This window comes from Coffea eugenioides, chromosome 3, assembly GCF_003713205.1.
Source record: "Coffea eugenioides isolate CCC68of chromosome 3, Ceug_1.0, whole genome shotgun sequence".
Taxonomy (NCBI): domain Eukaryota; kingdom Viridiplantae; phylum Streptophyta; class Magnoliopsida; order Gentianales; family Rubiaceae; genus Coffea; species Coffea eugenioides.
Window position 1 is genome coordinate 7,475,975 of NC_040037.1, and position 14,822 is coordinate 7,490,796.

A 14,822-nucleotide genomic window follows, 5' to 3' on the forward strand; every position below is an offset into this window, starting at 1 on the left:
AAAAGTTACGTTTTTAATAAATTTTGACAAACTCTCTATTGGTGTGCTAATCGTTAACAGCAGTGCGAATTGAATAAAAGAAAACGTTGCTGAATTGAACACGTAGAGCACTCGGAGTCGTTACTGCTACAACTGGTACTCTATTTCAAATCCTAGAGGACAATTCTGTTTCACCTTCCATGTTGTCACAAGACCATTATAAATGGGACTTGAACACATTGAGCACAACACACAAAATCAAGGCAAAGCAGATCAGCTTATTCGGCTTTGCTTCATCAAAAGAAAGTAAGAGACGAAAGGGAAATTGAGAGTGATGGAGGTGATTGATGTTCTTCGCATGAATGGAGGGATTGGAGATACAAGTTATGCAAACAACTCATTGGTTCAGGTAACACTAAACTATATTGTACTTGATCTTAATTCTGCCCCATATTTTTGACAATTTAGTGAATCATTTTCTTCGCTGCACTTTTTCATATAATTTTTGAGCGTCTATTTGGTTCTCTCGGATCAATTTTAATCTTCAAATTTGGCACCCAAGTTTCTATCTTGGTCTTCATTGTTTAAGTGCATAGTCTTTTAATTAATTCACTACCAATTTGGAGAAAGAAGGAAACCAATTTGAATAGTAATTTTTTACCTTCAATTTGGACATGCAGCAAAAGGTGATACTAATGACCAGGCCAATAACAGAAGCAGCCATTACTGATCTCTACTGCAGCCTCTTCCCCAAAAGCATCAGCATTGCAGACTTGGGATGTTCATCTGGACCTAACACTTTTCTGGCAGTTTCTGAGCTTATCAAAACTGTCGAGAAGAAACGCAAAATTTTAGGACAAAAATCTCCGGAATATCATGTATATCTGAATGATCTTCCTAGCAATGATTTCAACACCATTTTCAAGTCTGTGCCACGGTTTCAAGAAAATCTGAAGCTGCAGATGGAATCAGAGTTTGGACCATGTGTTTTCGCTGGAGTTCCTGGTTCATTCTACCAAAGGCTCTTCCCCGCCAAAAGTCTTCATTTTGTTCACTCTTCGTATAGTCTTCAATGGCTATCCCAAGTATGTCTTCCCCATTTTCTTTTATATAACATTCATAATGTTTTCATTGATTATAAGTAACGTTGATTTTGCTTCTTAGGTCCCTGAATTGGAAGAGGTTAACAAAGGAAACATTTACATGGCATGTTCAAGCCCTCCAAGTGTGATAAAGGCATACATCGATCAGTTTGAGAAGGATTTCTCGACTTTCCTGAGCTGCCGAGCAGAAGAATTGGTAACTGGTGGCGGCATGGTTTTGACAATTTTGGGGAGAAAAAGTGAAGATCCTTGTAGCAAGGATGGTTGCTACATTTGGGACCTTTTAGCTCTGGCCCTCAAGCAGATGATTTCTGAGGTACATATCTGAATATATGTTGAATAACCTTAGGAAAATTGTCTAAATTGCTTGCAATGCACACTGGGTTTCAGCATAGAACAATTTTTGTTTACTTTCAAACCACTAAACAAATTAGAAATTAGGTTTAATCGAGTTTTATACAAAGAAGTTAATACGCTTGCAATCTTTAAACCAGACATCCGAGTTGTCAATCGTAGAAGTAAAAGAGTTGTACTTTTAAATTCTCAAATTACAAAATGTAACTAGCAGAAGTAGAATAATACTCATGAATTCTTAATTGTGCATAGTACTTTAAAGAGAGGACATATGTTCAGAAACAAGTTATGCGTGGTCGGAATTGATTGATTTTGAGGGGTCAGAAATTGGAAGAACCAAATCTTACAATTTTGATAACATTACTACATATTTAGTTAGGATTTCTCCACATGTTTGTATGATCCTCGAGGGATTAAAGATATTAATTAGACAACTTCATGTCGACATAACAACTTTGACCGCATAAACAAAGTATTTAGCAAGGATTCTATGGATTGGTGCTAACAAATCAACATCACGATGCAGGGCCTAATTGAAGAAAAGAAACTAGATTCATTCAATATCCCACAATACACACCATCACCTGCAGAAGTAAGATCACTTGTTGAGATGGAAGGGTCTTTTACGGTTGATCGTCTCGAGGCAACTGAGATACATTGGAATGCACATGATAGTGAATATTTTGAATTTGATGAATTCAAGGATGGTGGCTATAATGTTGCCAAATGCATGAGAGCTGTGGCTGAACCCTTGCTTGTTAGTCACTTTGGTGAGGGAATAATAGAAGAAGTGTTCTCCAGGTACAAGAAAATACTTTCTGATCGCATGTCCAAAGAGAAGACTCAGTTCATCAATGTGATTGTCTCTCTGGCTAAAAGGGCATGATAATATGCAATGTGTTCCCCTAAGAACCACACCTTGACAATGGTTTGTTATGAAATTTCTTTGCCTATACTTGCAAAGAAGCAGTCAAAAGGGACCCGAAAAGGGGGTCCATTGTTATGCTGTACTCTAGTCGTTCATTTTTCGTGCAATAAAAGATTATTGTCGATTGCTGTTGTTGTATTGGTAAAACAATGTCTTTTACCAATTTGCTTCGTAGATGTATTAAACATAATGAAAAAAATCTTACCATTGATCTTTGAGATTATCTTTTTATTGCCAAGGTTTAATGGTAAAGTTTGAAACAAATATCCACTGCCAGATACATTAAGATACATTAAGCTTTTCTGGGATTCAGAGTTTCAAAATGTGTTTATTACGTGATAATGAAAATACCTCGAGAGTGTCTACCAAAGAGTCCAATATGTAAGTCAAAAACTCAATTCTGACCCAAAAACTTAAACTGTTTGGTCTCGGGTCCTTAGTTTCGGGTCCTTAGTTACATCTAAACCCTTCTTTAACCTGTAGACTTTATTTTTTTGGCCTTTTTTCACATAACTTGTAGGTTGCTCGACATATACTTTCTCTTCAATAATTCCATTCAAAAAGCAGATTTCACAACCATTTGATAAATATTTCAAGAATTATTGGCAGCAATAGATATAATCATGCGAGCAGTATCAAGTCTGGCAACTGGAACAAAAATTTCAAATTAATCAATACTTGCCTTTTGCTTGTATCCTTTAACCACCAATTTTACTTTGTAACGGTCTATCTCACTAATTGGCTTGTACTTGGTCTTGTAGACCCACTTGACACCAATGAACTTCTTCCTATATGGAAGTGTGATCAACTCCCATGTCTTATTTTTCTCAATTGCATGTATCTCCTCATCCATTATTTGACTCCAATGATCACCCATGACAGCCTCCTCAAAGGTAACTCGGTCTCAATTTACAAATAAAGCAAATTTTACAATATCTTCATCAAACAATTCATTATCATTACCAACAACATAATCTTTCAAGCGAGCTGGCATGCAATGTTCTCGTTGTGGACGATTAGATGACTGCACAAGATTTGATTGCACCCCAGAAAATGAAGAATCACAAGTGTGTTGTCTAGACTGCTCTACTGGTTGATTAGAAGAATTCCCTTCATCCAAATAAAATGGCATTGGTGGATACTTTGGTGTAGAATCTGTAACTTTTTTAGTCAAATCCCAAACTCCTTGCTCATCAAATGTGACATCTCTGCTAATAATCATCTTTCCTGTATCTGGATTGAGCAGCATGTGACCTTTGGTTTCATGACTATAACCAAGGAAAATGCATTTTTCTGTTTTGTCATTAATTTCTTCCCAATAGCATTTGGAACATGGGAATAGGCAAGACAACCAAATACTTTTAAATGAGAAATATTTGATTTCTTACCAGTCCATAACCCCTGTGGTGTCTTTCCGAAATTGCATTTGTGTAGGAGACTTGTTAGATACATATACAGTATAAGCAACTGCATCGGCTCAAAAATCTTTAGGCATGTTCTTGTGATAGGTTGCATTTTAGTGGGTATTTTGGGCATTATTGCACAATTAATTGACTAAATATTTTCGTTAATTGGGTGGATTCTACTGATATTTTGTTTTGGTGCTAATTGCAGGAATGGTTGCTGAAAAGTGCTTAAATTCAACTTTTAGAAGATTCATCGGACGTGGGGCCCGTTTGAGAAGCTGAAGAAACCTAATTGTAATAGATTTTATTTTAATATATTTCTAGGGAGTCTGGCTGCAATTTTAAACAAGTAACAATTTTTCGGCTATTGTGGGGGATTGTATTTATCTCTCGCGCGGCTTAGGTTAGAGGAGAGTTTTTTTCTTTGTTTTTGAATGAGAGGAGGGAGCCGCAGCTTGGCAGAGAGAAGGCAGCAGACATTAGCCACTTTTGTTGACTTTGAATGCTAGTGAACTTTTCATGAGCTTTTGAACGGAATCGAACAATTGGAAAACTTCTTCTCGTATGAATTCGTTTGCCAATTAGGAGAAGCAGAATGGGCCATTATTGTTGACTGTGTGTTACTTTTCATCTTGTGGTTGACTTTGGTAATTCCTTGGTTTTTTGATTAGTCTTGACCGAGAAATCAAGCAAGTGAAATTCTTTCTCGTATGCGCGCCTAACACCAAACAGGAAGAAAAGCATCGATGACCCTTCCCTACCTTGTACGCGCGGCCTGTTCACTAATGGGGAACTAAACCCCAAATTCTAGTCAAGGGAACAACTGACGAATTGGTTCAACAATTACTGTGAGATCTAATTTATTTTAATTACTTCCTTCATTTATTGGTATTCATATGTTTCCTGTTTTTAATTGTTATAGTCCTTGTGTATGATTGATTAGTGCGCAATAATTAATTATTCATATAGGCTATTTTGCTAAATAAAGGTAATTGAATCCGTAATTGTTCGTTATCTCTATCTTAGTAGCGACTGGCGTAATTGGGTTTATGTCAGGGGAGCATACGATTTAGTTTGAACAAACCCTCGTAGCGTGTTTGTTAGTTAGGATTGGGTCTTTCTAATTATTAATGCAATCTAGAAATTAAATCCTACGGTCGTACCTAGCGTTGTTTTTGGGTTAGAGAAATAGCTAACGATCGTACCTTAGCTATCGATAAATTAAGGAAGGGTTGGCTGTTTAGCGCGTGCGAGACAACTATAACCAATCTGTTAATAAATGTTGAAATTATTTCTGCATCAATGATCAGTGCATGAACCATTTCTGAAGTATACCCTTGGCTAGAGTTTCTCTCAGTTATTTCTCTTAATTAATTATTTTCTGCATTTAATTTGTTCAGTTGGCTTTTGATATCAAAACCCCCCCATTAATCTTGATTTGAAAAGAAACAAATATCTCTCCAGTCCCTGAGGAGACGACCCTGCTTACCACTGTCTACTAGTTAGGGAATTCAGTTAAATAATTAATTCAGGTATATCGGATTAAGCAAACTCTTCGGGAACAGGGTGAATCAAGTAACCCATTGCACACCTAGGGTCCCTGCTCCAGTACTCGAATTGATTACTGACTGTTTCAGGTGGTAGTTAGGATTCATTTATTATTATTACACAGGTTCGGCACCTGTCATCTTGGCATGCATCATTGATCTCACTATATCCATTATAGTCTGATTTTTCCTCTCTGCTATTCTATGCTATTGAGTAGTGTATCCGGTTGTCAACTATTGTTTAATCCCATGTTTCTCCAAAAAATCATCATAGACAGTAAATTCAGTGCCTCTGTCAGCTCTCAAAATTTTAATAAATTGGCCACTTTACTTCTCAATATATACTTTAAAACTCTTAAAAATATCACAAGTTTCAGATTTATTCTTCAAAAAATATACCCAAAATTTTTTGTTAAAATCATCAATGAAAGTAATAAAATATTTACTACCTCTATTGGAAGGTACCTTAATTGAGCACAGGTTTGAATGTAACAATTCCAACGAACGATCAGCCCTCCAAGTCTTGTTTTTAGAAAAAGAATCTCTGTGTTTCTTTTTCAAAATACAAGACTCGCAAAAAAGTGCTTTGTAGAAAAATCAATAGAAGACAGTCCATACACCATATTCTTTCTAACAAGAAAACTCAAACTCTCAAAATTCAAGTAACCAAAAGGCATGTGCCACAAGCAAATATCATAAAAAACAACATAACTAAAGTAACGCAAATCATCACAATTAAACGTGATAGGCCATAAGCGCTAGTGTTCATGTGTACCTTTGCTATTAGTTTCAAACAATCATCAATAATAGTACCAATGCCATATTTGAATCATAAATCAAATCCTTTTTTAGTAAATTATCCAAGACTCAGTAAATTATGATGAAGGTTTGGCACATAGAAGACATCAGAGATAAAATAAGATTTTTCATTCTTCAAAGTAATCTTGATTTTTCCTTTCCCAAGTACAGGCACTCTTTCATTGTTGCCAAACTTAACAAAAGATCTAAAAGATTTATCCAAATCATCAAACATATTTTTGTCACCATAGCATCCGGAATCCAAAAACTAATTATTCTTTTTATTTTCTTCCACTTCTGAGTTAGAGAATAAAATAGTTTCATCATTTTCATCATTATTCTCTGCTATATTGGCATGACCGCCTTTATTGTTAGAATTATACAAGCATTCACTTTTCTAATGACCAATTTTTTTTTTTGTAATTATGGCACTGAATATTATGTCTGCGAGAATCATTATTTTCTAACTCGCTATTGGGATAATTATTGTTACCTCTCTGTTGGTAAAAATTACCTCTGCCACGACCTCTAAAATTGCCTCTACCACGGTCTCATCCTCTTCCTCTGAAATTTTAATTTTTTTGACCGGAGCCATCACCATTCTCTTTGGGTTTATCTATCTGCACCTGCAACGCTTTCGCCACCGTTTCTTTTCTGCACCATCTTCCAATTTTTCATTAATTTTTTGTTCATGAAGAGTTTACTAACCCTGCAATTCTTCAATGGTCATAGTTGAGAGATCTTTTGCCTCTTGAATCACGGCAACCACATGATCAAATTTCATGGGTAAAGTATTGAGGGTTTTTTCTACTAGCACCTCATTACTGAGATCATGAGCGTTGTGCTCCATCTCATTTTTTATGTCAATCAGTATGAAAAAATATGATTCAATTGTCTCTGATTTTTTCATAGTGATCAACTCAAATTTCCTTTTCAACATCAGCAGATTATTTTTCTGAACTCTGTCAACTCCTTTGTATGTTTTCGCCAAATTATCCCATGCTTGTTTTGCAGTTTTGGCATTAGCAATTTTTTCAAAAATCGAAGCATCAATTGCCTGGTGGATTTGAGACAGCACCATACTTCCTTGCATCTTGACACTTCTTCTTCATGTGCAACAATTTCTTACTGAACAAATTGAAACAAATTATACGCGTCAAGATGAGTTTCCATCTGCGTTCTCCAAAAACTGTAATCTTTTCTTCCTGTGAGTTTTGGTACTACACAGGTAATATTACTTGGTACAATTGATGTAGTTGATGCAGCCATGGCTTATAATAAAGCTAACTCTGATATCACTATGCAGGCCCAAAAAAATAATCAATATAAGTCACAAGGCTTTTCACGATTGAATGAAACCACGAGAAGACAAAATAAATCCTAAAAGACTAGAAGACAAAATAGAGGAAAGGGGACCAGAGGCTTTTATTATCTCTCTGAATCTTTTCTTTCTTTCTTACATCGATAGACCAAGACCTATGGTCTATATAAAGACTACCAAATACCAAAATTCAATTGGAATTTAAACTACCAACCCTCCATATACACGAATCAGGCTGGCGATAGAGGGTAGTTTCCTAAACTTTGTGCCAATCGTCCAATTTAGGGCCTACAATAAACTTTTAATCGCATTGTGTGCTCCAAAAGCAGAGAAGGGCCTCAATGGAAGAATGTGGTTTTGGTTTATAAGCATTTTGTCGACCTACACACTCAACCCTCAAAATTTATTAACCCTAAACAAGGGGGAAAAGAGGTAATTTAATGCTCATTAAATTTCTTCTCTTTCCTTCTTTCTTCCATTCCTAAAGTGTATACCAAATATTAGCCACTCCAAAGAGTTGAAGATACCTGTATGCTCCTGCGCTTCACTTCCTTTGAGATATTCTTTTGAGTACCCAAAATTTGGGCACCATAGGTGACATTTGTCCATTTGGCCAAATTTCAACATTTCTATTCAATAAAAGTGTCTATTAGTGCCTATAACCCTAAGTCCTAGGATATTTGTTTCAATTGGGGTTAGATATAGCAAATTTCTCTACCATAATCTTTATTAGGGTCAGTCAGATTACAATATTTTGCTTTGAGATGATTTAGCTAATTAGTGTTGAATCTTAGGATATTAGTACGAAAGTCGCTTATAAACATGTGAAAATCAATTAAGAAGATTCATAACAATTGTTATGAACTGGATATGGACAATTCAAATAAGATTTTATTCTCGAACAAGAATCCATTTTTTTTATTTATTTCATCCGTTTCATGTCCGGAATAGTTGATGATACACCTTACACCATGATTTTGAATTAGAAGAAAAATTTCAAAAAATGACAAATCTATTCACTCTACCAAGAATCGAGCCGAATCTAGTGCATCATAACGGATTTGCCTTTTCTATTAACTCCTATGTGTTGGATAAAAAACAATTCTTGAATGAGGTATTCAACTCCAAGGATGAATCGAAAAAGAAATCTTTATTGGTTCTACCTCTTATTTTTTACAAAGAGAATGAATCTTTTTCTCAAATCCTCTATAACTCAAAATTCTCTATTTCTCTAGCCAGTTCCGCTCTACCTTTTTTTTCTTGATGTAAAATCAAACATGTATCCGACACAGTCTAGTTGGTTTGTGGTAATTATGATGCTGGTGCTTGTCCTTTTCAATGCCAGATTTCTTTAGTTCATCAGATGACCAAACTTTGACGATGCTAGCATTATGGAAAAATTGTTCAAAACGTTCCTTATATTTTGTAAAATAATCGGTCATAAGTCAAATTCTATAGTCATGCTAATAAGTTGCAATTTAAATATGAAATTTTTACTCGCCACCTTTAAGACCATCAGTTAAATTTCTTATCTTGTGAATATTTTAAAATTTGAAAGTGTCAATCACTTATTTCTTTTTTCATACTTTTCCTTTGTTTATTTTTCTGTCCAAATTTAATATGATAAAAACACTTGATAATGTTTAGGATTAATTATCTTTTTTGTTTTCAATTTTCGAGTAAAAGGGAATGAACATGAGTGAAAAACTAACATTTTTTTAAAATTCATGTATGTATCTATTTTAATTTCACCTGAACAATACATTCAAGCGAAATCAAATAGAGATATATTACGTGCTATTCATATTGTTCAGGTGAAATCAAATAGATATTTACATGACTTTAAAAAAAGTTATTCGTACACATCATCAATAAGGGATGAAAAAATTTATTTTGCAAAATACGAAGAATGAAAAATTCATTTTGTGAAATGTCAGGGACGAAATAATTCATTTTGTAAAATGTGAGGGACAAAACAATTCATTTTGTGAAATGTGAGGGACAAAAAAATTTATTTTGTAAAATATAACGGACTATAGATTGGATTATGTAAATTTTGATTTGCTAATTTGCACTTCAAAGATGATCATGTGCAAAGTACGTGGTGGATTTCAACAAAAAACTAGTTAGAAATCTAAATAGGGGCTAAATTTGATCAATGTAAATTTGTAAGGGATGTAAAAGTACACTTTTAAAAGTAAAGGACGAAAAAAGTAATTTTACAAAATATGAAGGACATTTTCAATGATTTTCCCTTTTGAAAGATTCAAATAGAACAAACTTGAGGTTGTTAAGCTGTAGTTCTTTGCTAGACCATTTGTCTTTAAGGCCCTTCTGCATAGAACTGCCAATACCAATGGCCTATATCACGGCTAATTGCTTAGAATATATGTAAAAAAAAAAACATCACACAAATGTATCTCTGGCACACTCTATTTCTCATTCTATGACTCAGCACGGCTGCAGAATGCATTGTCAGAAACTCTGCAAAAATGTCAGTGGGTCAGCGGCTCACAATTTTTTTTTAAATTAGCCTGTCCCCAGCCGTGCTAACTGGGCACGGCTGCGGATAGGCGGTCAAAAAAAAAAGGGCCAGGGGCCTTTGTTTGTCAGCCTTTCTCAGGCTGATTTCTCAGCCTTTCTGTACCCTAAATAAATTTCATTACTTTAATTTTCAAAATAACTTGATTAAACTAAATTTTAACCATAATCTTAAATATACTTCATTTCATTAATTTTTAAAATAAATACATTAACCTAACCTCACTATTCATGTGCCCAGATGCCTTTTGTATTGTAAGTATCCCATTTGTTTTTTACTTCAATTTTGTATTATTATTAAACCATTATTAAATGCATAATAGTTGTTAATTAAAGAAGGATTCATGTATTCCAATAAACAGGAATTAATTATTATAATTACTTTGGCTTGGTGTACGTAATAGTACAACCAATTCGGATCAATATTTTTTCCGAAACAACATTTTTGCATCTTCCAAGAATTTTCCATTCTATATATTTTTTAACTACATTTTTACATCGCACGCAGCATATATGATATTTTACAAAAGTCCACGACTACAGGAATTCTTCATCTATATCAATCTCTTCCCCAAAATTTTTTATTGATATTTGTAGATTATAAATTTTTTCTTTTTTATTGTTCTCATCACTTGTCATGACAATTGATCGTGAGTTAAAATATTTACAATCGGATAAACCTCTCGGAATTTTGGTAACAATTTCTATTGATTAAATTCTATTTTTGATTAAATAGTCCAACTTCTATTTTTTATAACAATTAAATTATTGAATAAATAGTGTATCTTGAAAGGCAAAGCTTTTGTCCCGTAGCACGACAAGGTCGTACTTCGATTGACGGGCAGGTTTCTTATATTTACCTAATTAAAGTATTTTATGCATGTAAAAACCAATAATTTTAATTAATTGTTCCCTCCATTCTATATGAATTATATTATATAGTAATTCTACGTGAATTATATAATTTTATATATTTAAGATTATGGTTAAAATTTAGTTTAATCAGGTTATTTTGAAACTTAAGGTAATGAAATTTATTTAGGATACAGAAAGGCTGAGAAAGGCTAAGAAATCAGCCTGAGAAAGGCTGACAAACAAAGGCCCCTGGCCCTTTTTTTTTTTTGGACCGTCTGTCCCTAGCCGTGCCCAGTCAGCAGGGCTGGGGACAGGCTAATTTAAAAAAAAAATTGTGGGCCACTGTCCCACTGGCATTTCTGCAGAGTTTCTGACAATTCATTCTATAGCACGGTAGCTATAGAATGAGCAATAGAGTATGTCAGAGATACATTTGTGCGATGTTTTTTTTTTTTTTACATATATTCTAAGCAATTAGCCCTATATCACTTGCATCCAATTAGTGCTAGGATTTTGATGAAGATGCATTGTTCTCCTGTCAGAATCTTGACATCCAATTCTGAAATGTCTTCTCTTTCTCTCTTTCATATTCTCAGGAGTTCTTCAAGCATTAACTCCATACCGGAATGAATCATTGAACACTTATTTATCCTACCAAAAGGGAAAGGAAAAAAAACAACTGGAAATCATATTCCATGGAAACTATGATAAATTATCGAATCGCATTTGCAGATAAATTAATGCCAAATATTGCTGCTCGCAAATATATAGAAGTATATGCATTGATCACGTGACCTGTCCCTCAATTTCTTACAGTGTTTTCAAAATTAGATATTACGTACACGCAATGGTTTGCAACCTTTTTCAACATAATGATGTGAGTATTGAGAAGACAGAATAACAATTCTTATTTACACCGATCGGTAGTGGAGAAGTTTTTTGCACTTTTTAAGAAATCGGTGCGTGTTTGGATTGCACATTATTTTTTTAAATTTTTTTACTTGTATTATAAACACATTATTTATTTATTTTTTATCTTACAAACAACACATCAAATGAGTGTTATAGTATTTTTTTTTCCCAAAAATTATCCTAAATAATCTTCTATCCAAACACACTGGTTTCACCTATCATAGTTGCTAGTTATAGTCTTTTTTTTTTTCGGAGACGATAAACCTAATTTATCCTACACTAAGGGGAACAGGGCGGACCTAAGGAGGTCCAGGAATAATCCGGAGGGGACTGAACCACCATCGGACCAGACGGGTGCACAGCACGCCCACCTGAAATTTTTTTTGGAAACAAGCCATTTAATTGTGGCATTTTGGTGTCCCACTCCACCAACTAGGTGGTGGCCACTTGGCCAATGGCCCAGTGGTTAGTTGCTAGTTATAGTCGACTCTTTGTTTTTTTGGGGCTTTTGGATGTAGTCATTACTCCAGTACTCCAGTTTTTATTTTTAAATCATCATGCAATTGGGTGACAACTATATCTTTTAAAGGTAGATTATTGGTTGACGTTACTGATCTAGTCATTGTATAATTGACTTGAATGATTTGATCGACAGTGACTGGTATATTCAAAAAGGAAAAGAGAAAGAGAAAGAGAAAGAGAAAGAATGATCTATAGGCACAAACCTAACTTTGAAGATAAATATTTTAACTTTTCAAAAATTTTATTCGAATGAAAAATCAGAAAGTTTGAAGCCATCTCTCACACCATTTAGCTGCATCTATTTTGACTATTTTCCACGAAAATATGGCTGGGAATGTATTGAGGGACCAGAAAAATACGTTTTGAATTTGTGAGGGACTAAAATCTTTATTTTGTATGTAAGGAGCTAAAATTTAACACCAGTAAAATGTGAAGAAGAATTGTTATCATTTACTCCAAATTTTTTTCTTACTTAGATAATGCTTCAAACTTTTTCGTTTGAAAGCATATTTAGCACCAATAAGAAAACATGCCTTTAGAGAATTGGCAATACATATCAACCTAAATAGAAGTTATTACTTCTTTATCCTTTATTGAGATAATTTATTATACTATAAAGAGTGTGTTTTTTCTATATTCAACTTTGACTACTGTTAAAGCATATTAGAGTTTTATGTAATTAATTTCTATTAGAATGTGAAATAAGTCTTGTACATAAGTTTGTATTTTGAAAAATAATAAAGGGTAAAAATGCCAGTATAATCAATTTTGGGTGAAGTTGACTTTTCTAAAGTTTGACCAGTTTTCGTGACAGGTAAAGTATGTAGCTTTAAAATTGAGGATGATGAAGTGTGACTACCCCAAATCATCGAGGGAGCTAAGTGTGATTAACCCTTTTAGATTATGTGGTTGAATCCATCATTGAACTGTAAATTTATATATATGGTGCTGTATTATGGCATACATTTGGTGTTTTAATGTATGCATTTATTGTTTAAGCACTTACATTAAATTACAATTAGATCTTGCAATTGTATTGGCTCTTGGTCTAGTTTCGTATTAATATGTTTCAGTCATAAATAGATTGCAATTGCCAATATTGTGGTCCAAATTTTAATGATACCATCTTTTGATTATGTTGTCTTAGTCCTTTTTTTGTTTTTTCACAGTAACGATAACAATTCTAGAGGGAGGGGAGCCAAAAGAGGGAATGATATGATTATGTTGTCTTAGTCGGTAGGTTCATGTTTAAGAACACATTAACCTAACAACTGGTTCATGTGTATGTATTAAAGATAAGCGTATATAATATAAACACGTATTATCACATGTTTAGTATTATGCTTATCTTTCTTAATTTCTCCACCTTAGTTGATGTATTTGTTTGACGTGTATGTGCGGGACTTTTATATCCATAAAATTATCAAAACCCCATACATGAACGAAACTAATTAATAAAACTGTCCCTATTTCAAATACTAAAAGGACATTTCTGTTTCACCTTCCATGTTGTCACAAGACCATTATAAATAGGACTTGAACACATTGAGCAAAATACACAAAATCAAAGCAAAGCAGATCAGCTTATTGGGCTTTGCTTCATCAAAAGAAAGTAAGAGACGAAAGGGAAATTGAGAGTGATGGAGGTGATTGATGTTCTTCGCATGAATGGAGGGATTGGAGATACAAGTTATGCAAACAACTCATTGGTTCAGGTAACACTAAACCATATCGTGTACTTAATCTTAATTCTCCTCCATATTTTTGACAATTTAGTGAATCTTTTTCTTCTCTGTACTTTTTCATATAATTTTTGAGCGTGTATTTGGTTCTCTCGGATCAATTTTAAGCTTCAAATTTGGCACCAAAGTTTCTATCTTGGTCTTCATATTTTACGTGCATAGTTTTTTAATTCACTACAAGGAAAAAGAAAGAAACCAATTTGATTAGTAATTGGACCTTGCACTGAGATTCGTCCCCAAAACAAGAAGGTCACGTGCTTACAGTTAGACGCGGATGAGAATTAAATTGTACATGTTTTTTTTGTCGACACAAAAAATTTTATACTATAATTACTCCTACTCTACACTAGGAGAAGGGAGAACTAAAGAGGTGAAGGGAAACCGGATGGGCCACCCCCGGTTCAGACGAGTGCATAAGCACCAGTTAGCAAAATATTTTCAAAAAAGTCTGGATATTGATATCTTGATCTACACCAAATCCCTTGACCTAAACTCAAGTAGAGATTTTAAATCTCTCTTAGTAGCCTACAAGAATCTTGTACGTTGAATGTAGCAAATGAAACCTTTGCTGAAAGTCTTAGGTATTTGTGTAAAAGCATCAAATGAACATTCAATGTACGTGTTGTGCAATTGTTTGCCAAATATCATGAACAAATCCTAATCATTTGTACCAGGAAATGGAAAATAGATGTACTTCTAAATTGATTTGATGTGATGAGTTTGGTTCACAAGTACTTGAGTATAAAGGAAAGTTGAAAATCATTAAGGGTTTTTTAAACTGGTGTCATAGTTACTCGTTAAGACGTTAATATAC

General features: G+C 34.0%; 1 protein-coding gene across 1 annotated transcript; it reads left to right on the forward strand.

The window, feature by feature from the left end:
• The first annotated feature begins 210 nt into the window (after positions 1-210).
• LOC113764806 (salicylate carboxymethyltransferase-like) lies at positions 211-2,587 on the forward strand. Its single transcript, XM_027308810.1, has 4 exons — positions 211-388; positions 660-1,064; positions 1,144-1,398; positions 1,963-2,587. The coding sequence occupies exons 1-4, from the start codon at positions 314-316 to the stop codon at positions 2,320-2,322; spliced, it is 1,095 nt and encodes a 364-aa protein (XP_027164611.1). The 5' UTR covers positions 211-313; the 3' UTR covers positions 2,323-2,587.
• The last annotated feature ends 12,235 nt before the right edge of the window (positions 2,588-14,822 follow it).